This window comes from Pinus tabuliformis, chromosome 5_1 (genome assembly GCF_031772625.1).
Source record: "Pinus tabuliformis cultivar Carrire ecotype Pingquan chromosome 5_1, CPIR1, whole genome shotgun sequence".
Taxonomy (NCBI): domain Eukaryota; kingdom Viridiplantae; phylum Streptophyta; class Pinopsida; order Pinales; family Pinaceae; genus Pinus; species Pinus tabuliformis.
The window spans coordinates 695,556,460-695,581,560 of NC_142305.1; the positions used below are offsets into that span (position 1 = coordinate 695,556,460).

Consider the following 25,101-nt stretch of genomic DNA (forward strand, 5'->3'; position numbering starts at 1 on the left):
GACAGCTGAAAGATCTTATGGAGTAAATAGAAGGGATAGATTAGGTGAAAATAAAACCATAGCTTCAATACATGGGCGAAACAATAGTACGATACTGACTATATTTGGGGACCCATATAGAGAATAGTTAGTATGGAATAAGGATATTAAAGCCCATTCACCAGAACCATCCCTTTTGTCAGGGAAAAAGGATAAAAAAATCATCCATCATTGGGTGATAGACTATGAATAGACATTGAGGAAGTTGAAGTTCAACAAGGAAAACCATGTGACGGTGGGCATTAATTGAAAGTGTAAATGAGAGGCTACGAACAAGAAATCGAGCCAGCAAACCGCCCGGAAAATTCAAAACCTGAGAAACAGGCATCGGAAAAACTAGAGTTCATTGTAGATTTCAGGAAGATATACCAAGGCAGGTAAAACAGCAGCAGCATATTTCATATATGCACCACCATGGTCCTATCTTGAAATGAATATCAGAGCAAGGTTTGGATATGACAACAAAGTCCTCAATTTTGCATTTGGATATCCATGACAAGCAAGTGGATACAGACCAAGACATGGGAGACAATGTTATGAAAGCGAAATGATTCTCCGGGGAACATGGGAATATATAGAAAAACATATGCCAGCATAATAAGTGAGTATTACAGATTTATGCCATACTATGAAGGAAAATAATTTTCACTGCAAACAACATAAAGAGCCTAAATCCAGATGCAACAAGTGAAATGTATCCAAATATTTACAATTAGGACCAAATTATTGACTGACCTGAGCCATGAGTGTTCTCCGAGTGTAGAGCACCATGAACCATTCAGCAAGAAAATAGTGTAAGCTATAGACTAACAAGATGAAAAGGTAGTATAGCCGGATATAGAAGTCATCTGCCGGAAGTGATAAAAAACGTATGTGTGTCCATACAGCCAGAAACCATCGCACCAGTGCAGAAAGACTGGTTGAAGGAAGAAAACTGTGGCAAGTTCTAAGATAGATATATATGGTAAAACGACGAATGGACACGAATGTGGACAGAAAATCAAGCGTCTCCCGTCTACCCGGCAAGAAGGATTGCAGAGAGACATAGAACACGTTTCATTCCATGGTTAGACATGTGTCTAGGTAGGAAAATGATGGATGTGGGCGTGGTAGTCGAACACGTATACCGCCCAGGCCAGTCATATGATCATGTGAGGTCACTGTGCATCGAGTATTGGATAAAGACTGGTCTGATACATACCTGATTGGTCGCCTCACAGTGCTCTCCACTCGGCGCTCCCAGGCTCAGCTCCACCCCCAGCTTAGTAAACAAATTTATATCCTTAGATTTCATACTGATCAAAATAGGATGTATTGCCGGAAATGCTTACACCGAAGATCGTTAAAATCCCCCCTAATGTTCGTTGCTTTTTTGATGGATTGAAGCAGAGTTATCATCATATTCACATAGTTATATTATAATCTTAAAAATCCTTTAAGATTTATCTACAGAGGTACTACCATTAGGAGAAACATAACTAATAAAACTTTTATTTTGGAAATTATAGCATGTCATAAACTCTTCGCACTAAAGCCATCACACAACATTTTCCATGATCATATAATGACAAAAGCTAAGGCAACACAATCCGTATCACAGAAAAGGAAAATCAATGGAAGACAAGAACATTGCCATTAACCAAAAAGGGATTTTGTAAGAATTCGAGCTCGATGCTTTAATCGCTGATAATATCCTAACATGAGGTTCAACCAATACAAGCAAAGCAAGGCAAGTATCAGGCACTTTTGAGGTACAAACTAACTAATTCCTGCAGGCTATTAGAAGAAAATATAGGACTGCTAAGGTTGAACTAGCCAGTCAATCTCTATCAACAATATATTTTACTGGTCTCTATACATCTATATCTATGTTGATATACTTCAACTGTTGCCCAATAAATAGACAGCTAAGGACATCAAGTTATATTCATCCAAAATGTTCTCAAAAGTGGTGCAAAAAATAAACTAGGTGAATTATTTTTCGACTTTCACGTACATAGCAGTGTTTGACAGAAGATGAAGCTCATTTTCAACAACAAAACAGCAAAGTGGCACACCCAACCACGCATTTAAAAAGAAAAATTATTCCAGGTACAAAATAACTATTTTCTAGATACTATTAGAAGGAAATAAAGGATTACTACGGTTGAAACAGCCAGTAAAACTCCATCAACATATGTTTTTTTGGTCTCTACACACTACATCTATATTGATATACTTCAACCTTTGTCCAATAAATATAACAGTTAAGAATAATGAAGTTACATTCATCCTAAATGTTTTCAAAAATGATCCAAAAATAAAATAGGTAAAGAACATGTCCGACTTTCAAGGACATTTCCGCGTTTGATAGAAGATGAATCTAATTTTCAACAGAATTTTAAATAAAAGCTAAGTGGCATAACCACATATTTAAAAGCAAAAAGGATTCCAGGTATAAGCAAATCACAGATTGCTATCTAAATTGAGCAACTTCTTTTCCTTCAAGCTTTCAACGGTATCTCTGAGAGCCTCTTCAATAGGAGTGTAGTTTAGACCCAACTTCTCTATTTTTTCTTTTGAGACAGAATAGGTAGGGACAAAGGGATTATCATCTGCACACCTGTCAAGAAATAAGGAATCAACAATCCATCGCAAGGAAAAAACTTTACAACCTGATTTCTCATTGTAGTTCCAATTATGAACACAATGTAGATAACCATCAATTCACATGGCTTTATCACATAACCGGTCCATTCTTATTAAAATTTAATAAACAATTTTATATAATCTAAATTATAATGTTCTGTTTTCTTCCTAGGTTGCAAAATTGTACTTTGGTTTCTTTGATATTGATCAGCGCAATCTTTAAATAATTGATGAAAGTCAGCTGCACTTTAAACAATTTCCCTCAGTTCTTCATATTCGCAAGATGAAGGAACAAATCTTGCAATAATTCATATGGAAGCTTAAGAATGACATAATCTTGACATTGGGATATGGCCTACTTTATTTGGTGTTTCTAGATTATTAGGTTAAGGCTGACCTAGGTTAAACAACCCCTTTGTGTGCATTTATTTTAGTTAATTGGTTATGGTTAAGTCCGACCTAGTCAATTTTATTGTGGGCCCAGAAAGTCTCACTGGAGTAAGCACCCTACCTACTTGAAGGGTATAAATAAACCTTCAAGCTCATTTGTAACATACTGCTTTACTTATCATGTTAAGGAAATAGCTCATTCTTTAACTTCCCAGCATCATTCTTTAATCTAACAAGTGATAAGCTTACAAACACACATATCTTGTCTCTCTTTGCATATTTCACATATTCTCTCTCGGAGCACTAGGGCTGGTTTGGCATCTTCTTGTGATTAACATATTTTTCTCTCGAAACCCTCTCTTTTCTAGGTTTGAGTCATTTTGAAATGCAGTTGTTTGGAGGGATAGCATGCTAGTTCCTCGGCTGTTCATTCCTCTCACCTATCCACATTGTCATTTTACTCTAGAACATTCAGTAGGGCTGCCATCTCAATCTTACTTCCAATCTTTGGGTTGGTTTTTTCTTCCGTTCAATCCCCTCTTTCTTTGTGATCTGAAGATGATATCAGAGAAAATGTGAACCTTACCCTTCCTACTTCTGACTCTGTGGTTTTTCTTGATCTAGCTGGTGTATTTTCCAGTGTTAAAGTGTCGATTTTTTTTTTTCTTCTTTGCAGCGGTTGGTGAATCAGAGGTAAGATGTTTACCTCATTAACAACCAGTCTTAGGAGGGTCAAACCATTATTCTCATTGCCATTATTTTTTTTTTAATTTAAGCAGGTATCAAGGTCATTGCAGAAGTAATTTTAAAAAAGAACCTGAATGCATCCCAATACTCACCCTACTTGTTTATTTGGATTTGATTATCTAATATCTTTCCTAAGTCATGGATTTGTTTCTTTAGTAAAGAGAATTTTTAATACCCTAAAAGGAAACCATGCTGTAGCACTGGATTTGGGGCGTATGATAAAGAGTCATGTTAGAGTTGATGGAAAGAGTATAGGGAGGTACTGACCATCCTACCTTGCACCCAAGATTGGTTGTAATGCTTATTGAGGAGCTCATGGTGAAATAAATTTGTATTTGTTAGCAACTACGACAAACCTATACACCACTGGTGAGTACCTTAATCTTCTCTTTTTATATGTATATAGCACTTTTTCTACAACTACTAGTCATTTGTGTATATTTTTGAGGGAATATTACATATATTATACAAAATATAAATATCTACAAATATTAAATAAAGCAGTAATTATCTTACACAGCCACCCTGCATTTTAGAGTTGTGAAGAAAAGACCACATTGTTGAGGAGTTTACAAATTTTTTGTATACCATTACTGTATTAATAGGTATCATTTAATTTACTCCAACAACATTTTCTTCCTGATGTTGATCAATATGCATATTTCAAATCATGAAGTCCTTTGAATGGCAACAATTTATTCTCAAACTAGTATATTATCTCACTTCCTTTTATTCCAAATAAGTGCAGCAACATAACACTATGACTTTCTATAAGGTGGAGTCAGTGGAATGACCAAGTAAAATAACATTTATGAACTACCTTGTATCACTAGAATCTTATAAAGACTTTAACAAACTACGTAGTTTCTCAACATCCATTAAGAAGAAAATGGCAATCAGAAATCATATAGGAGGAAGAATAAGAATAAAGGTTTATAAAATTAAAAATACTAGTTTTATGTTGAAGCAAAGATGACCAGAGAAAAGTGATGTTTCTTCTATATCTATGTGCAGCATTGGGTAGAATTGGAGTTATTGAATGAGTTAATATTTAAGCACAGATATATTCTAGAACACCATCGATGTCAAAGAAAACATTATATACATAACTTCAATTATTGCCATGCACACTTGTACTAACCACCATCTTCACCCTCAACAATAGCACATACATATACATTCATCCTCAAGGATCTAGGGTTTAGATTGCAATTGCTTTGTGGTTGTATTCAAGGCATGTCTCAAATACTTGCAATGTAAGCCTTGAGAACCACAAAGAGCTTATGAACACAGCTAAGAGGACAAACATTTCCAATTAATTGATTTCTGATTAAACACCTACTTGAACTCCTCTTCCCTCGACCATCCTATACAAATGGCAGGTGGTACACGAGGGTTTTTTTTGGTTGCTCTTCAAGCAACTATGAAAATTTGGATGCCCAAATTCCTACTGCAGCAACTGATAATATTTCTCCTACTTGTTAGAACAAGTTATTTGCAATTTTCAACGGCAAACATTGAAATACATACATTGCAGCCTACATCATTTAAATTTATAAGCGGAAACAAGAAACTGAACAGGAAATAGATACAACACAATGGCACTGTTATTTTTGGACAAAAGTCCTTGGCAAAACCCAAATCGAGAAAATCGGTGCAGCAGTTCTGAGGGTTTTATTAATTAGTAGTAGTTATTTCTAAATACACACTCTGGATTCCTTGCTGGCTATCCAATACAGAGAATATCACTCGGCAGAAGAAATTAGTGAGATTACCTCACTCTACACTACAAGTTCCGGCTGATCCGACAGTTGAACCAACAAGTCCCAAGCAACCTCTGCGTTGCCCCTACGCAGTCACTGCATGGGCCTACGTCACTGCCTTTGAGGCACTGCGTCACCTCTCTGCTGGATCAATTTTCTCTCAAGAGCTTTGACTTCAGCGCTCCCAGCTCAGAACATCAAACCCCCAACAAAATCCCGGGTTCTGCTTGGAAGGCACTGCGCTGCTCTGCGTGAGCCCTTCCTGGCCCTGCGTCACCCTCACTGGGCACTGCACTACCTCCTCTGCGCTTTTCTCTACCACTTTGTTGCGTATTATTGGCTCAGAAGAAGATTCTCTGACCAAAAACTATCTTTGCCCCTCTCTGCGTGATCACCACGAAATCACTGTGCTGCTCTAGCTTTAGCAATTTGATCTAAATCATCAACTCTCAATGTGTCTTCCAAATGACCCTCAAGCCTCCTTTAATAATCTTCTCGTTGACATTCAATGGACCATATTAGAAGCTAATCAATGGCTAAGATCATTTCTGCTTGATCCTTGTCCTCTTCTAGAAGTTACACCCACAATTAGATTAATACTCATTAATTATTTTAATTTCCTAGTTTTAGACTTAGGGTCCCATTAAAAATAGTTAATTATTTTAATAAAATCGTCTCCGAGTGAAATTTCCCAAAACACTTTATGAGTTCTTTGGAATACATGTGCCCAAGCCTCCCTGCAAAATTTGAGACTTAGAGCACATCCGATGCTACCAGAAATCAACACTCCCTCTTAGCAAGGAATGTTCCCTAGCAATTTATGTTGCACGGGTTTGCGAACCCGGGGGTGGGGTTCTCAAACCCGTCCCAGGTTCTCGTCCCCAAGTACCGGATTCGGGTACGGGTTCTTCTGAGAAGAACCCATAAGAACTGGGTTCTTCAATGAAGAACCAGGTTCTCCATTAAAAAAAATTGGGTTCTTTTGTCTTGACGGGTATGGAGAACCCTGATGATGGGTACTTGGAACCCCAAAATCGGGTTCTTTAGGGTTCTTTGGGGTTCATTTTAGTTTTTATTTTTAAATTTTTAATTAATTTAATGGGCTTCCCCTAATATTCTAGGTAGCTAGTTCTTCATCTTGAGAGAGGAATTGGAGTACTTATGCCTTTATCCATTCAATAAAGAGAAAAAGGTTGGGCCCAAAGAAAGCAGATAACTTTGTGTACATTCATAGTACACTTCGTCTCATATCTCGAAAATACCCTGCATACAAGGAGGGTCCTTTCAAGAGATGGGGCCAATACATAGATGATGCTATGTTTGTGGACAAGTAGATACAACCAGCTGGCCTTATTGAGCTACCTCCAGTTGTTATGGATGAGCAGGAGCCTCAAGATGAGAGTGATTCCTACCTAGAGAGCATGCTAACTGAAGATTTGAGTGATGATGATAACATGGCTTGGAGGAAGACATTATTCACTATTAGCTATTTTTATTTTAGTATTTTAAAAATTCCAAGTTCTTGTTTGGACATGCCTTAGGGCAAATTTTGAATGTATTATGACAATGGACATATATCATGATTCTTATTAATATGTAAACTTCAATTTTCACTTGATATCAAACTATAAATTTTGAAATTTCATTGTGAATGTTGAATTTCAATGATGTGCTTGTTTAAATATATAAAGTTTAAATCATAAATATTTTAGTTTTCTTGTTTAATGTTGAAAAATATACAAATTCAAATATATTATAATTTATAAAATATAATATTTATATATTATATATATAAATTATAATATACCCCGACGAACCCACGCACCCTGTTTCAAAAAATGACATACCCATCCCCATCCCCATCCCCGTCCCCGTCCCCGTACTTGTACTCATCCCCGAACCCACGTTTCCTGGCAACATAGCTAGCAATGCGTCCCACTGAAGCATCACCCTGACTGCATAACATCGTCCTCTGCATTGCTGATGTCTGACATGTTGTCCACCAACTACTACGTTGTTGTTGCAACTATACTGCTGCTGACCCTGCCACTATCAACACTGCATCTGTACTACAGCTCCCTCTCAAGTGTTGCATCTGTGCTGCTGCTAGCATTGCCACTGCCAACACTTTATCTGCACTGCAACTGAAAAACATCTCTAAATCTGAACAAGTGTTCATCATAGATGCATCTTGACATTAAATATCTAACTGCTGCTAGTCCCACGCTATCCCTCTGAAGCCACTGCGTTATTGTTGTCGCTACTACATTGTGCCTCCCTGCACCGTTGCAACTCTGCACTACGCTGCTCAGACTTGGCATTCTAGCCACTGCATCTGCCGCTCCAACACTCCTCTTCACCAACTGACATTGGTCCATCCTGCTACTTCTTATCTGGGCTCCCATAGCAAGGAATTTATCCGAGAGGTGGGCTCCTCAAGGATCCTGCCCATCTGTAGCTCTTTCAAACTACAGCTCTAAATCAGCCCACCTCCCTCCTGGAGGTATCTTGGCAGTCATGGCAAACTCCTCCTGCTCGATCTTCACAGGGGCAGCCTTCGGATCATGCTTCTCATCTTTGTCCTTCTTCCTGAGAGGACACTATGTTGCGTAGTGACCCATTTCACCACACCTGAAGCATTTTATCTTCGAGACGTCCTGTTTCCGCCTCCGCTGCTCCTGCTTCCCCTTGGATGCAAGGGTTGCATTCTCTTCCTCCTCTTTGGGCTTTGACCCACTACTGTTGCTTCCGTCGAGTTTACACTTGACCATGTCCCTCCTCAACTCCTCTTGCTTAAGAGTTGCCCACATTTCATCCCAGTTTGGCAAAGTCGCCCTGCCAAGATGCTCTGGACAAAGACTTGTCACTCCTCTGAGACTGAGTTGAGGGCCAATCTAACTAGAACTCTAAGGTGTTGACCCTATAGCTGCTAACTCATCTCGGGTCTCCTGAAGCTTCGTGAGGAACAAATCAATGTGTTCCCCCTTCTGCATCTGCGTAGATCTCAGCTTTTGCTCAAGGTACATCTTCCGTTGCTCAGAAGATCCCTGATACAGCGTAGACAATGCATCCCACATCTCCTTGGCAGTGTTTCTGCCAGCGATGTGACAGACTATATGATCCTTCACTTCATCGATGATCATTCTTTTTGTCTTCGCCATTTCTCCCTTGTACTTCTTGAATAGATCTGGATCCGCGGGCTCAGCCACCACACTGTCGACATAGACTTTGAGAAAATGCTCATCCAAAAGGCACGACATCCTTACCTTCTGGTTCACATAGTTGGATGCCCCATCCAACCTGTCCTGATCTTTCAACCCACTGGCTGCCATCTCTGCCACAAAAATGTCGAACTGCTCCTCTCTGTCTCTCACTGTTGTTGCTCAGGCAATAAGAAAACGGACTTCTTGGCAAGAAGTCTACAAAGGGAAAATTCCCTCACTATGCTTCTCCTCTCTTTTCTGACGTCTTTCAGCCCAGCTATCTGCCTGTTGAAAACTACGTCCCACCAGCTCTTTCCTCACGCTGAATCTGTTGTGCTTCTCCCTCTATCACAACAAAATTTCGATCTAGAAGCCCTTCCTCTCCATCAACTCACTCAAAGAGAGACTTTCCTCGAAAATTCAGCCCCTCTAGCTTGGACTACACAATCCCTCTAGGGATTTGAACTGTTGCCTCCTGCAGCGATTTGACCTCCTCCTCTGCTCAACAATGGGTTCTCTAGCACTGCACTTCTTGTTTAACCTAGCTCTGATACCATGTGAAAATTTGGATGCCCAAATTCCTACTGTAGCAACTGATAATATTTCTCCTACTTGTTAGAGAAAGTTATTTGCAGTTTTCTACAGCAAACATTGAAATACATACACTGCAGCCTACACCATTTAAATTTATAAGTGGAAACAAGAAATTGAACAAAAAATAGATACAACACAATGACACCGTTATTTTTGGACAAAAGTCCTTGGAAAACCGAATGCAGGGAAATCGGTGTAGCAATTCTAAGGGTTTTATTATTAAGCAATAGTTATTTCTGAATACAAACTCTAAATGCCTTGCTGGTTATCCAGTACAGAGAATATCACTTAGCAGAAGAAATTAGTGAGATTACCTCACTCTACACCGCAAGTCCCAGCTGATCCGACAACTGAACCATCAAGTCCCCGGCTACCTCTGCGCTACCCCTACGCAGTGACTGCGTGGCCCTACGTCACAGCCTTTGAGGCACTGTCTCACCTCTCTGTTGGATCGATTTGCTCTCAGGAGCTTCGATTTCAGCCCTCCCAGCTCAAAACATTAAACCCCCAACAAAATCTCTGACTTTTGCTTGGAAGACACTGCGCTGCTCTACGTGAGCCTTTCCTGGCTCTACGTCACCCACACTGGGCACTGTGTTGCGTCCTCTGCGCCTTTCTCTGCCTCTCTGTTGCATATTCTTGGGTCAGGAGAAGATTCTCCAACCAAAAACTATCTATGCCCCTCTATGCGTGATCACCATGAAATCACTGCATCGCTCTAGCTTCAACAATTCGAACTGATTGATCAACTCTCAGTGTGTCTTCCAAATGACCTTCAAGCTTCCTTATATAATCTTCTCGTTGATATTCAACGGCCTAAATTAGAAGTTACACAAACAATTAGATTAATACCCATTAATTATTTATGTATTCAAGTTTTTGTGATCCATAATGAATTAAGCAAAGTCTTTTAGTAGAAATCCCATAAGAGAAATTTTTGGCCAACGCATTTCGAACCAATAAGTGTGGTTCATCATTAGGACTAGATGAAGAGGCAGACCATGGTAAAGGCTTAAATAGAGAGCAATGTATAGACATAATTTCAAGTAACAGCTATATTTGAACAATAATATTTAAATTATGATATTAATTTATTAATATATTAAAAACAAATATTATTAAGTAACGATTATATTCTAACAGCGAGTTTTTGAAAAATTATATTTAAATAATGATATTAGTTTATTAATTTATTAAAAATATTAATAGGTAATGACTATATTAAACGGCTAGTTTTTGAAAAATAATATTTAAATTAATATATTAAAACCAGATATTACTAGTTTTTAAAAAATAACATTTAAATAATGATATTAGTTTATTAATTTATTAAAAAATATTAATAAGTAACAGCTATATTAAACGGCTAGTTTTTGAAAAATAATATTTAAATTATGATACTAGTTTATTAATTTATTAAAAACAAATATGAATAAGTAACCGTTATATTAAACAAGAAGTTTTTGAGAAATAATATTTAAATTAATTTAATTAAAAAAGACAAAAATTAAAGTCAAACTCTAAACAAGGAGGGAAGTCAAAAAACGCATTGGCCAAAAATTTCTCTTATGTGATTTCTACCAAAAGACTTTGCTTAACCCATTAATTATTTTAATTTTCTAAGTTTACACTTAGGGTCCCATTAAAAATAATTAATTATTTTAATAAAACTAGCTCCAGGTGGAATTTCCCAAAACGCTTTCTGGGTTCTTTGAAATACATTTGCCCAAGCCTCCTTGCAAAATTTGAGACTTAGAGCACATCCGATGCTACAGGAAATCAACAACAACTACCTCATAAACACACTCATATGGGTGTCATTTTGTGCAGCTTTGATGAGATTCCTGCTCATCAACCTATATCTATTATCCTCCATCCGTTAGTTGCATTCCTATGCTCATAAGTCATCCATATTCAGTTGTATATCAGTTACCATGCCCTATGTTCAGGATGCTAGATGATGCTTCAATGTGCAATTGATATGGGTTTTTCATTGTACGATTTCCTTACTTAGAAGTGACGCTAAGGTTTTGACATGTTTGTGAAGTGTTAGCATTGGATGGATAATTTGTTGCTTATAACTAAGTAAATATGTTACCTAGTTACTACATCTAACCATGACAAGAAATAATTACATCTAGATAAGTGAGCCTTAATCTCGACCACTATATACTACCAGGAAATCAAGGTGGGTAGCATAGTCACATGATCCCTCATACTTAACACTTTTCATCAATTTCCCTTACATTTACATCTCGTACATAAAAATCAATATATCCTAACTTTTGGTTAACTTATCAAATAGCATCAAAAGGGTCAAGAAATAAAAAGAAAAAGAAAATAAACCTTAACTAAATGAAGCCAAAATAAAAGGCAATGTTCCACCAAGTCCCCGGGACGGGGAGACGCGGGTGTGGGGAGACGCACAAAGGGGACGTGTGGGAGTATCCTCAAATTTTAGGGAAATTTAGGGGGGACGGGGGGACGTCGAGGTATATATAATATAATTTTTAATTATATATATATATATATATATATATATATATATATAATTTTGAAATTTTCATGTTCATATTCATTGTTCAATAATAAAAGCATATTAAATATACTAATTAGGAATAGTAATACCAATACATTGAAATTTCAAATTTGATCCATACATTAAATTTAAATTCATAATTTATTTTTAGATTTTGTATTATTTAATGCCCTGCAAGAAGGGTTTCAAAATCTAAAATTTAAAACTACTGATAATTTATAAAACTGAGTAACCAATTTATAAAACTGATAATTTAATAAATTATAATTTTAAATTTATAAAACAGAAACTATTCTAACTCTAAGTGATTACTGCCCACTGCCTAGTGCCAACTGGTTTCCAAATTGTATAGTTCTAACTTCTAAGTTCACAGAAATTAAAATTCTTAATTTTTATTTTTTATTACTACTGATATTGCTTCAAAAAAATTTAAACGGTGAATTTGACAAACAATTTACAGTTCTGAGTTTTTTAATGCCACATAAATGATAAAACTTTAACACTGAAACATGAAAAAAATAAAAAATAAAATTGCAGCGAAACTTACTGTACAGTCTGGAGCAACTGCGTGGAGTCTGGACGTGTCCTGAGCAGCTGCGTGGAGTCTGGAGACTGGAGCAACAGCGTTGTGTGGAGCAGCGAATGACACCGGCTCAGCATTGCATGGAGTCTGGAGCAGCATTGCGTGGAGCAACAACTGCTTGGAGCTTCGTGGAGCAATCTGCTGCGTCCGATGGGTTGTGGAGCAATCTACTGCATGGAGCTTCGTGAACGGGTACTGGAGCTGCCAGCGGCCCAGCAGTCTGCAGATGTGTGGACAGTGAAGCAGCAATGCTGTGTGGAGGGCTGGTGGAGCAGCAAGGTAACCGCTGCGTGGAGGGCTGGTGGAGCAACAAGGTAACTACTGCATGGCGCAGCAAGGTAACTGCTGCAAGGTAACAGCAAGGCAACCTCTGTGTGGACAGGTCGAGGAGAAGAGGGAGGATAAGTGGTGAGCTGCCGTGGACGCAGAGGGAGCAAACTCAGAGTGAAACAGCGGAAGAAAAAAATGTGCTCCGCTGTTTTAACAGAGGTAGAAGTGGGAGCATAATGAAATGGCGACAGAATGAAAAGTAAACCTAACTTTTCATGTAATTTTTTATTTGTTAGTTTAGTTTTTTTTTTTAATAAATTAATTTTCATTTTTTTTATATAAAGGGTAATTAGACAAAAATGAAGGGGGGACGCCCAGAAGAACCCCATTTTCAGCGGGACACCCAGAAGAACCCCATTTTTGGGGGGGACGCCCAGAAGTACCCCTTTCGGGGAGTCGAGTCTCCCACACTGGGGAAACGCACCCCCTTGCGTCTCCCTGAGTCTCCCCAAAAGGGGTGCATGGGGAAACGCACCCCCGAGAGTCTCCCCGTCCGGGGTGCGTGGGGTGCGAGGGGTGCGCGCACCCGACCCTAGGGGATGCGTCCCCGTGGAACACTGATAAAAAGCTAAAGAGTTGAGGAGAAAAATAAAAAAAGCAAAAGTCCCCGAGATGTATATCAATTGGTCTCAAGGTATATTCTTAAGAGTCAAGACACTCCTTGTGTAAAGGTCACCAATTCAAACCCCAATTTACCTATGTCCATAGGCGGGGCAGTTGTGGGAACCTAGTGGTTATGGCGGTAGTGGTCAGAACCAACCATATGTCATGTGAGTATGAGCCCGATCTAGTTGTTGATTCTTATAGTTACATAAATTAAATTTAAAAAATAACACAAGGAAATAAAATAAAAATAAAACAAACAAATAGAGCAAAGAAAAGAATAAAACTACTTCAATTTCCAAGCTATATATTTTCCAAAGTTTTAAATTCATTCTTTTTTAAATCAACTTGGAAATATTGTTAGTAATTTAATAACCAAAGTGTTGCAGGTTTTCTATGCCTTTAAAAAAGTTTTAATTTCATTTCAGCACTTGGTTAAATTCACAATTGAGGTCATCTTTAATCCTAATATTACATTTTTTCCAATGCTTAAAATTTTATATTGTCTTATGGATTAGATGGGATTTATTGCTAATGGGAAATGTTACATATATCATTATCGGAAATTTATTGCTGTTAGAAAATGTAACTAGGTCTGGTCTTCATAATTGCTATTGTACTTGTATTATTATATATTTCATGTAAAGATCAAAAGAAGAAAAATAATTATTATTTTTCAAACATGGGTTTCATGCTCAAATTATTTGGTCATCTAGGTCAAGCATGTTCTTCATGCTTCTAGAGTTTATTGAGTCAAAAGAATATTTGTCGTAAGTCAAATTATTGTCCTTGAGTCAAGTCCCATTTGGACTTTGAAGAGATAATGGAAAAATAAATTTATTTGAGTCAAAAATCTAATTTTTGTCTCCAATACCAGGTCAGCCCCACCTCTTCAAGTCGGCCCTAGAAGGGGCAATTCAACCTCCTGGATGTATATAAATATAAACAAAGCGACCTCATTTGAAGAACTAAGCAAGCAAGTTCGATCTCCAAAAAGAAAGAAGTGTGAAATTCAAGAGAATAAGCAAGAAAGCAAGAGAGAGAAAAAAAAATCAAAGTTTTTGCCATAAAATCTTCCGTAGATTCCTCACATGTGCAAAAATTTGAGGTTGTTGTAGGGGCCAAAGTTCCAAAGTCACTGCAAGTTTGAAATTTTGACGCTGGGGGTGTTGATTTGGGGTAGCATCGGATGTGCTCTAGCCACGAAAATTGGTGGAGATGCTAAAGCACATGAGATCTCCAATACCCAGAAATGGTTTGGGCAGATTCTAAACAGTTTGGGAGATATTAAAATAATTAATATTTTTAATGGAGTCCCTAAGTCTAAACTTAAGGAAAATAAATTAATGTGACTTAATATAAAACTGTGTTAGAAGGGTGCAAAAGTCATGGATAAAGCCAGAGTTAATCTTAGTTGTTGATTAGGGACTTAATCTTGGCCATTGAATTGTCAACGAAAAAAGTATAAGAGGAGGCTTGAGGATCACTTGGAGAACACACCAAGTTCATCAAGAATTCGATTTTCTGGGGCAGGGCTTGCTGAGGAAATCGAAGGAGTGCTTGGATTTGCAGTTGACGGGCATTGAATATAGAAGCAAAGAGGCAGAGAGGGTACCGGGAGTATCAGCGCAGAAGCCGGGAGAGAGGGACACAGACCCAGCTACAGGGCACGCAGAGCCAGTGAGGGACAACACAGAGGCAGTCAGGAGTTGCGCAGTGCAAGAGAGAGGTAGTGTGGGTGATGCATAGGCTCTAGAGGTTGACGCAGTGCCTCCAGAGGCTGACGCAAGGCGAGTTGGGGTGACGTTGGGCCAGAGAGGCTGAACCAGTCCCTAGAGCCAGAAGCTGGAGATTTCGTGGGGCAAATTGGAGCTAAGAGCTGTGGGATTGTTCATCCAGAGTTTTAGCCGAAATATCTGTCTCCGACTGAGAGGTACTACTACCGAGATCATTCTCTGTTGGGTGAGCTAATTTGGCACCAAGATTGTATCCAAAACTGCTTAATAATAAAACCCTCAGATAGTTGCACCGGTTTTCCTGCATTGGGTTTTTCCGGGGACATTGGTCCAAAAACAACGGTGTCACTTGTGTGCTTGTTTTTCTTTCAGTTGATGATCTGTAATGTGTTGAGCATGTACTCGTATTTATTTTTAGTATTTACATGGTAAATAACTTGTTAATTAAACAGAACAAGAAGGCAAAAATAAATCAGAAAGTACATGAAGGATTCTAACAGTTAGACTTAGAAATTCCAACATGGTATCAGAGCATGGTTGCAAATCACAGGAGAACTAAGGGCATTGGCCAAGCATAGCAGCAGCAGCAAAAACAGTTGTCCCAAGTGACAGAAGTTGTTCCTAGTGGAAAAGCAGCAAGGAAGGGGTGACACAGGCCATCAAGTTTGAGCCCGAAGAAGGATCAGACCAGTGGCAGAAAGGAGCAGACCTGACCTACGCAGTGCCTGGTCATCTTTCTCAGTTAGGAAGGATTGACGCCTATGGCCAAGAGGTGCAGATTTTGTTGGTGCCGGGATTGCGCAGAGCCTAGAAGATCTAACCTTCAGTTTGCTGACGCAAAGGAGGCTGTGGGTAAGTTGCAGAGTGAAGCCAGTGGGGTACTGTGGTCAGAACAGTACCTAACAGGGCGAGACAAAGGAGGAGGTAGTTGCTACTGAGGATTTCTAGCCAAGAAATCCAGATCAGTGATGCAGTTGCACTAACGATCAGTGAAGGCATCTCGACATTGGCAAAGGGGTTTCCAGGAGGGAAATCAAGGCTCAGAGGGAGTCACACCAAGAACTTCCAAAAGGGGAGTAGAGGAGCAATGAAATGGCAGTGAACGGGGTAAGAGACAAGGACAAACTGGACGGAGCCTCAAACTTCATAGTCTGGAAGGCCAAAATCTTGTCTGTTCTAGACAGGAATCGTCTCAAGCACTTTGCCTTGAAGATGATAGTGATCCCAGTTGACCCAGTTGAGAACAAGTAGTACGAGGAGGCAATGGCGAGGGCCAAGAGCATCATCCTTGACAGAGTCAAGGACCATGTAGTACCACATATTGCCGAAAAGGAAATGGCAAATGCGATGTGGGAGGCCTTGACGAAATTGTATCAACATACTTCCATGCAAAGGAAGATGCTACTAGAAAATCAACTGCGGTCATACCAGATGCAGAAGGGAGAACAGATCGACACCTTCCTCGGTCAATTGAAGGAGATCCGAGATCAGCTAACTTTCATAGGGGCCACGCCAAATCAAGAATTGATGGTGAGGACAACCCTAAACGCAGTCTCAAAAGACTAGGAGGTGTTTGTCCAGAGCATACTGGGCAGGTCAACCCTTCCAAATTGGGAGGAACTGAGGGCGGCTCTTCACCAAGAAGAGATGAAAAGTCTAACCAAGGCGGGAAGCAGCGGCAAGGGGGTTAGAATCAAGGACGAAGAGGAGGATGCCGCCCTAGCATCTCACGAAAAGTAGGAGAAATGGAAGAAGAAGGACCTTTCCAAGGTCAAATGCTTCCACTATGGGGAACTGGGTCACTATGCGAGCCAGTGTCTGAGGAAGAAGAGCAAGGGAGAGGCTTCCGAGACCAAGGCTGCGTCAGCAAGGGCGGAGAAGGAAGTGGAGACAGAAGATGATTGTGCCATGAGTGCTCATGCACCTCGAGAGAAGAGGTGGGGAGACATCGAGTTGTAATCAGACGAACTACAGACGATGAGGGGCAGGATCCTCGAGGTACCCAGCCTCTTGGATTATACCTTGCTACAGGAGCCCCAAAGAGGAGTAGCAGTATTGGCGGATGTCAGTAGAGACAGATGCGGATGGAGCGACAGAGGGAGCTACAGTGCAGGAGTCCCAGGACAGCGTGAGGCAGCAATGCGAGGTGCATGGAGTTGTTGCAGCAGCGCAGAGGTCAGAGAGGGAGCACTTGTCAGCCACAAAAGAAGTTTCAACATAGTGGGGGTCTCTAGCCTGACAGAGATGTCAAAGTTGGGAGATTAGTTACTTACTTCTCAGTAACCGAGTTGCAGTGTAGCAGTTAGCAGTGGCAGTGCTATGGGCAGTACAATGCAGCATGATGAGAGGGGTTGTCGTACAGATGCAGCAGTGGCAGTGCTATGGGCAGTACGATGCAGCATGATGAGAGGGGTTGTCGTACAGATGCAGCAGTGGCAGTGGCAGGGCCATGGGTAGCAATACATGATGCAACAGTGCAAAGGATGTTGGGCAGCAGGCTTAGCATCAACACCAGGACCGATGCCGGATGATGAAGGTGATGCTTAGTGAAGAGTATTACTAGAGCACAGTCCTCACTAAGGGGGATTGTTTATTTGGGGTAGCATCGGATGTGCTCTAGCCATGAAAATTGGTGGAGAGGCTAAAGCACATGAGATCTCCAATACCCAGAAATGGTTTGAGCAGCTTCTAAACAATTTGGGAGATATTAAAATAACTAATATTTTTAATGGAGTCCCTAAGTCTAAACTTGGGGAAAATAAAATATTAATGTGAATTAATATAAAACTGTGTTAGAAGGGTCCAAAAGTCATGAATCGAGCCAAAGTTAATCTTAGCCATTGATTAGGGACTTAATCTCGATCGTTGAATTGTCAATGAGAAAAGTATAAGAAGAGGCTTGAGGGTCACTTGGAGAACACACTGAGTTGATCACGAATTCGATTTTCTGGCGCAGGGCTTGCTAAGGAAATCAAAGGAGTGATCAGAGTTGCAGCTGAGGAGCAGTGAATATAGAAGCAGAGAGGCAGAGAGGGTACCAGGAGCATCAGGGCAGAAGCCGGGAGAGAGGGACGCAGAGCTAGCTAGAGGCCACGCAGAGCCAGTCAGGGCCCACGCAGAGGCAGCCAGGAGCTATGCAGTGCAAGAGAGAGCCAGCGTGGGTGACGCAAAGGCTCTAGAGGCTGACGCAGGGTGAGTTGGGGTGACGTTGGGCTAGAGAGGCTAACGCAATCCCTACAGGCAGACGCTGGAGATTTCGTGGGGCAAATTGGAGCTGAGAGTTGTGGGATTGTTCATCTGGGGTTTTATCCGGAATATTTGTCTCCGACTGAGAGGTACTACTGCCGAGATCATTCTCTATTGGGTGAGCCGGTTTGGCACCCAGATTGTATTTTGAAACTGCTTAATAATAAAACCCTCAAATAGTTGCACCAATTTTCCCGCATTGGCTTTTTCCGGGGACGTTGGTCCAAAAACAACGGTGTCACTTGTGTGCTTGTTTTTCCTTCAGTTGATGATCTGTAATGTGTTGAGCATGTACTCGTATTTATTTTCAGTATTTACATGGTAAATAACTTGTTAATTAAACATAACAAGTAGGCAGAAATAAATCAGAAAGTACATGAAGGATTTCTAATAGTTAGACTTAGAAATTCAAACAAGGGGCAAAATTATGAAGTTGCAGCCCAAAATTTTGTAGCTAGAGCTATTTTCGAAGTACTTAAGTTGACTTCAACTTGCAGGAAGAGCTTGGGAGGAGCATTGACTTGGGTATTCTTGATGGTCTTGGATTCCTCATTTCATCTAATTCTATAGGAAGAGAAGAATTCTCTGGGATTTCCTCTTGGAGGAGTTTTGGCCTGGCTTGGAGCCTACATCCTACGTTCATTGTCTATTTGTGATCTTCATTATTTATGGTTTGGGTGATTGTTTGATGAGTAAAACATAATGAAGTAATAACTTGACAAAGCAATTATCAAGAAAGTGAAATCACGCTAAGTGTTGCCCCTATTGATTTCTCAACGTGGTATCAGAGCTAAGGTGAAGAAGAAGGTAGCTTGAAGATCACTCTTGTTGGCACAAGGAGAAGACTTTCATCAAGGATACCTTCCTTGAAGGACATCATCTGCAAGAAGGACACAAGAAAAGACACTAGGAAGAATTTAAAAAAGGACATAAGAGAAGGATACAAGGAAGAGGACTCAAAAAAGAAACATCTTGAAGGAAGGTTGCTACTTCTCCATTGAAGGCTCTTTATCTTGAAGAAGAATATTAATCTCTCCCTTGGAAGATTTTTTTGAAGGCAGACATTTTTATAGAAAGCGTCATACAAGGAGGCATCAAGAATCCTAGGAACATCATCTACACTCTTTGGAGTAGTGTGATGTTCCTTTTCCTGGTGTTCCTTATGGCATGGTTAGGATGGACTTGCAGGGTTGGAGGCAAACAAGTCACAGGTGCAGGTTTACGTCATCAGCGAGCCCAGGGGCTTTTGGAGATGTTTAATGGGGTATGGAGGAGTTCACTTGCAATCTTCCATCATCGTGATTGATTCTACACAGCTCGCTTCTCGTCCCATTACATTCTGATAATTCCCATAAAACGAGGTTATTATTGTACATAACTCACTCAATTATGCTTAAGGTGGCATTCCGAGAGGAATACTTGATAGAACACCTTAGTGTAATAACTTGTTGGAACTGGAACTAGAAGATCTACAAGATGAGATGGTTAGTGGGGATTTTCAATGGCTTGAGAAGGCATGGTGACCAATTTACCATTTTCGCACATTAAAAAGATATTTTAATTGAGGGAAATGTGCTCAATGATTAAAATAATAATAAAATAGGAGCTTCTAGAGGGGCCCATCAGATCTATAAAAAAGAGGAGGAGGAGGAGGGCATTAGAGGACATCTTGGATTTGATCTTTCTACTTGTATAAGAGGTTTCAGAACTTGGTTCTCTACTTCCTTTGTAGCCCCACGACAAAAATCCTTGGGCGATTTAGTGAGATTGGGCGAGTACCCATCTCCCTTGGTGGATTCATCTAGAATTCACATGAGAGCTTAGCAGTGGGAGTTCAGCTTTGTTTTGCTGGAGGGCCCGTGCAGCATTGGAGCAGATCGTTGAAGCCAGTTCTATATCAGTTATATCAGTTGTTTCAGCATGTAAAACCCCAATTTATATATATTAATAAAAGCTGAGATTGTTTTCTAGTTTATTATGTACTTGTTTGCCACATGCTTATTGCTTTATTTTACATGGCAATGTTCTGTTAAATTTATGAGAATTTGGTTGTGAGAATTTTGTTCAAGAGGCATTTCAAGAAAAATACCCATAATTTCCCATTCGGAATATTACAATGGTATCAGAGCCGGTTTTCCTGCCAGCCTGAGGGTTTTATTGCAAACCAACTTCGGGGAAGAAGAATGTTATTTCATCTATTTTCCAGAGCCATAACTTTATTGCAGTAATATATTTTGTCGAAAACCCCAGAAATCAAGCTCCTGCAAAAGAAACGAAGTTGCCGAGAAGATCTTCAAGCTATGGCCAAGTTTTAATTAATGATCGGAAAAATTGACTCTGCATTAACAATGCTACAAAAGCAATGTCTTATTGTCGATAATCCGTCAAAAACTTTGTATTAAAAAGTGTAGAATATTTATTCAATGGCCAAGTTGGCAAAGGGTCCAGTTTATATAAATTGTGAAAGGGGTTGTATTAAAAGGGGCTCATTGTATGATTTTTGAGAGGATTGATTCCAATCGTTTGCCACACCATTCTAGAAGTCGTCAATTAAATTTGAAGAGGCCAAGAATTCTTTTTTTTTTAAGGGGCCAATTTTAATTTTGGGAAGCCATGAGCCAAATTTTATCAAAAGAAAAATAAAATGGCCAAAGTTTATTATTTGAAAGGGTCGTCGAAGTATTGTGCACGCATAGGGGCCGGATTACCTCCTAAACAGAAAGGTGATTATTGTCATTCCCAGCACTGAGTTTTACCTACTGAAAATGTCAAAATTTTTGGACGAATGACTTCATCTTGAGTAGAGTGGATGATCACATTAGCAGAGCGTTAATTGTCTGAGGCTACACGAGTTGGTGATTAAGTTTGTTTGAGTGACGACATACTTAGTGGTTGCACGTTGCACAGCAAGAAGGCCAACACAGTTGGAAGCCCACATAGAAGTCAAAGCCTACCACGAAAGATTATGGTATCAGGCAACAAGACCAAGAGTGAAGCCAACCCAATTCTGAAGATGTATTGGGCGGAGGAGCGTCCCTATTACAACGTTGAGACAAATCTAATATCGTTGAGCCATATTCATAATTGAATTGTGTCTAAGATTCAATCGAGCTTGTGCAACCAAACTAGCATTCCATTGGAGCCAAGTTAATACAAGTCAATCCATATCAAAATTCCAAGAAGAAGATGTCGGACACGAACGACGTCGAGAATCAATTGGCCGTCACATTAGAATCGAACGCGGATGTAATTGTCGCTTGAGCGTTGACTATGAGTATAGTCTGGAGTGCACTTGCGTATGGTACATAGTTGTTGTGCATGAGGATTGGTAGCGAAGCTGCCTGCAGAGCTTGAACGTAAAATGAATAATTAATGAGGCGAGTATGACTGTACATGGATCCTAGGAGGATTGGCAGAACAAAGAGAAATACACACCGGTGCATTCACGCGTGCAGGAAAAATTGTGATTGTGGAAGATCGAAATTGGTGATTCAAGTTACTAGAGCAAGAGTTGTACGTTAGCGCTGTGCTTGAAACAGATAATCGAGAATATCATCCACAAATTTTGAAGTATTCATGTGTGTCAAAAGGGGGGGACTAACATAAACTCCAGGTTCCTCTATTTTGTGTTGTATATTTATTTTTATAAACTCAAAATTTTCTTTTATATGGTGCCAGCACCCCTGAGTTATTTCTAGTGACCAAATATATTGTATGTGGTTGTTTTAATGTGTGTGAATGGTCTTGAGTATTGTCTAGCACTCAAGATTGTTGGAGTCTTCCTTTCATCTACATAAAGTGTTCTAGCCAGAGTTTGTAATTGAGGTCAGTGCTTGCTTGCGATATATGCAACTATCCATTCTATGGTGTGAAGTGATTGTCCACTGTCATGAGGGTTTGATGGTTGATCTATTGAGGGTATAGTATTGAGAGGAGAAAGTATGTCTTAACATGTTGATCAAAATTCATGTATGTATGCAGCCACTTTATGTCCCTTTGATGTAGTATCACTGAGTCATTTTGATGAGGAGATTGATGAACTATTGTCAAAGTCAAGTATGAATCAGCTTAATGTACCTAACATTCTTAGGCTAAACCTATGGAGACCCTCACAAAACTCTTGAAAAGATTGATCAATACAAAATTTCGTTCCTTGAACCACCATGCATCATTGGACCAGAAACCCATGCAAGACAACAAACCTTTATCAAAAGGAGTTTATGTCATTCTCCAAAAAGAGCAAACAAGGGATCTGCAAAAAGAGTTGGAGATTGAACACAAAGTCCTTGCACTTGGGACAGATTTAAAACACATGAAGGTCACATGAAAAGTCCTTTTCAAACTAGATGAATTGGATGCGCTCCTTTCTGAAGTGAACCAGTTAGAAGGGAAGAAACTAATTTGGGCTCTAACACCAGTTACGCTTGCTCCCATACAACACAAGTTCTTGGAGGAACATTATGAAGGGGTCAAAATTCCAATTGCATCTTGTTTCAACAACATCATGAGATTAACCGCACCTATAGCTCCTTACAATGATGATGTTATGAGGAGATATTTCAAGCTGATGGTAGAAACCCTGCGAGACATGGATAAAACCGTGGGTCCTACATTTGAGAAGAAGCTTCAGGTTTTGGAAATTATGGCCATCACTAGGACTTATGAGATCATGTTTGATCTAGAGTGTGATGACTCTATCCTACAAAGGCTCCAAAGGCTTTCTCAGCATTAGGAGACATCATCCTAACTCAGTCAAAACATACATGCAGTCCATCTTGTCATCATGTATGAGAGGTTGTGATGCCATTTATCGGAAGTTGCAGTCTCAATTGTTGTTCATCTGGAGGAGAGAACAGTTGGTCTCACCTGCAATGTATGAGCTAGCCGAAAGGTTGTTTGAGTAGAACATAAATATGCTTAGGAGGTAGTTGACTAGGGAGGAGCAACTCACAGTTGTTGTTAGGATATTCCGACACATAGGATATAGTTAAGTTCAACTTGGTCTAGTATAGAGTTAGGTTAGAGTTAGGTAAAGTGTGTTTCTTTACCGTTGTACATTTTGTAACTTACAATCCGACGGTCACGATATGTAGTGATCCGACAGTTCACTATCACCTCGGTATTACCGACACTTGATCCGTGGCTTGACACCCGATTGGTCCATGAGTTCTATTTAAAGCGCATGGAGGGTCATTGTTCGGGTAATCCGTGCATGAGAGAAGCTTATGTAAATTTTCATTCTTTGATTAATAAATTGCCTGTAGTACCCACGTTGGGACAGGCCGTGGACTGTTTCCCTCCTTGCACTTTGAGGGTTTTAACCACGTCAAAAATACTGGTGTATTGATTTGAGATCTGGTTGTGAGCGGCGTCCTTTTGGTATTCTTTCTGAGGAACTTACCCTGTAAATTCCGACATGGTATCAGAGCTTGGACCCAGGTTCGATTCCCCCAAGTTGCGTTTGAGGGGGGGTGTTGGAAGAATCACCGCACCTCTATAGAATCCATAATTTCCACCCTGGGGATCCTAGTTACTGGCTTGTAATGTTTACAAACACCTGCGGGTTTTGGTGTAACGGCTAACGCTTTCGTGGAAGAGTTTCCAAGATTAAGAAGACCAAGGTGTAAGAGTTTTTTTTGTTCTCTTATTAAGGAATCACAAAAGGAGTCAAAGGAAGGGGCCTTGTATTCTTGTCCTTAACAAATGAAAGCTTCCCTTGTAGAATGGAAAGTGGAAACAAATACAGAGTAGGCTGGTCCCAACTTAGTAAGGATGGAATAAATAAGGTTACCATCTTCTTTCTTAACTTTAACACCTTCCAAGAGATATCTAAGGGTCTTGAATTTGGACAAGAAATCTTCAATGCAAGAAAAATTATTAGGATCCAAAGTAAGCAGCTCATTTTCAAGTTGATGGGCTCTAATTTCATTTTTAATCCCAAAAACTTTAGCAAGTTTTTCTAATGCTTCATGAGGAGTCTCAAGTTCTGCAATGTGGAATCTAAGATCAGGAGAAATAGACATCCCTATCAAACCACGTGCTTGATCTTGTCTATTTTCCCATTTTGCCGCCTTGTCTTCATCTTTTGGTTTCTGCTCTTGGTCTGTGGCTATTCTGTAGAGACCTTTACTTCTAAGTAAATCTCCCATGTAGGCTACCCATTGGAAGTAGTTGGTGCTGTCAAGAATGACTTGGCATGGACTTTCCATTTTTTTTTAAAAAACTGAAGCTGAAGATGCTGAAAGTAAGTGTTCCAATGGATAGATCTCGAAAAAATAGGCAGTTTTAAAAAAAACGGCTCTGAAAAAGGCTTCCGGATAAAGAAGTTATGGCTTTTTGAAAAAAAAATTGTTGACGTTGCCGGCAAAGTGCGCGAATGTGCGGGAATGAAAAAATTCGCCCCCACAAAATGGAGACTTGAACCCAAGACCTCTACTCTCTTAAAATAGCTTTGAACCAATTGATCTATACAAAAAATTTGAGAGAGAGAGAGAGAGAGAGGGGGGGGGGCATTTGTTTGCGTGCTTGCCTTGAGAAAGCTCTTTTTCCCTACAAAACACAAAACACAAAACCCAACACGAATATGCAAAGAAAAACGAACCTTGCGGCTCGAAGTTAGCTTTAGCCAAAAAACTAGAAAAAAATTTTAAAAAAATCTCAAGGTTAACTTTAGCCGAAAAACTAAATATTTTTCTCAATG

General features: G+C 39.7%; 1 protein-coding gene across 1 annotated transcript in view; it reads right to left on the reverse strand.

The window, feature by feature from the left end:
* Window positions 1-2,254: 2,254 nt before the first annotated feature.
* Window positions 2,255-25,101, reverse strand: part of LOC149166849 (phenylacetaldehyde reductase-like) — a 246,842-nt gene continuing 223,995 nt past the window's right edge. Inside the window, exon 6 of the mRNA XM_089432782.1 lies at window positions 2,255-2,641. Coding sequence (XP_089288908.1) covers window positions 2,485-2,641 — 157 coding nt within the window. The 3' untranslated portion in view covers window positions 2,255-2,484. The remainder of the gene's footprint in view (window positions 2,642-25,101) is intronic.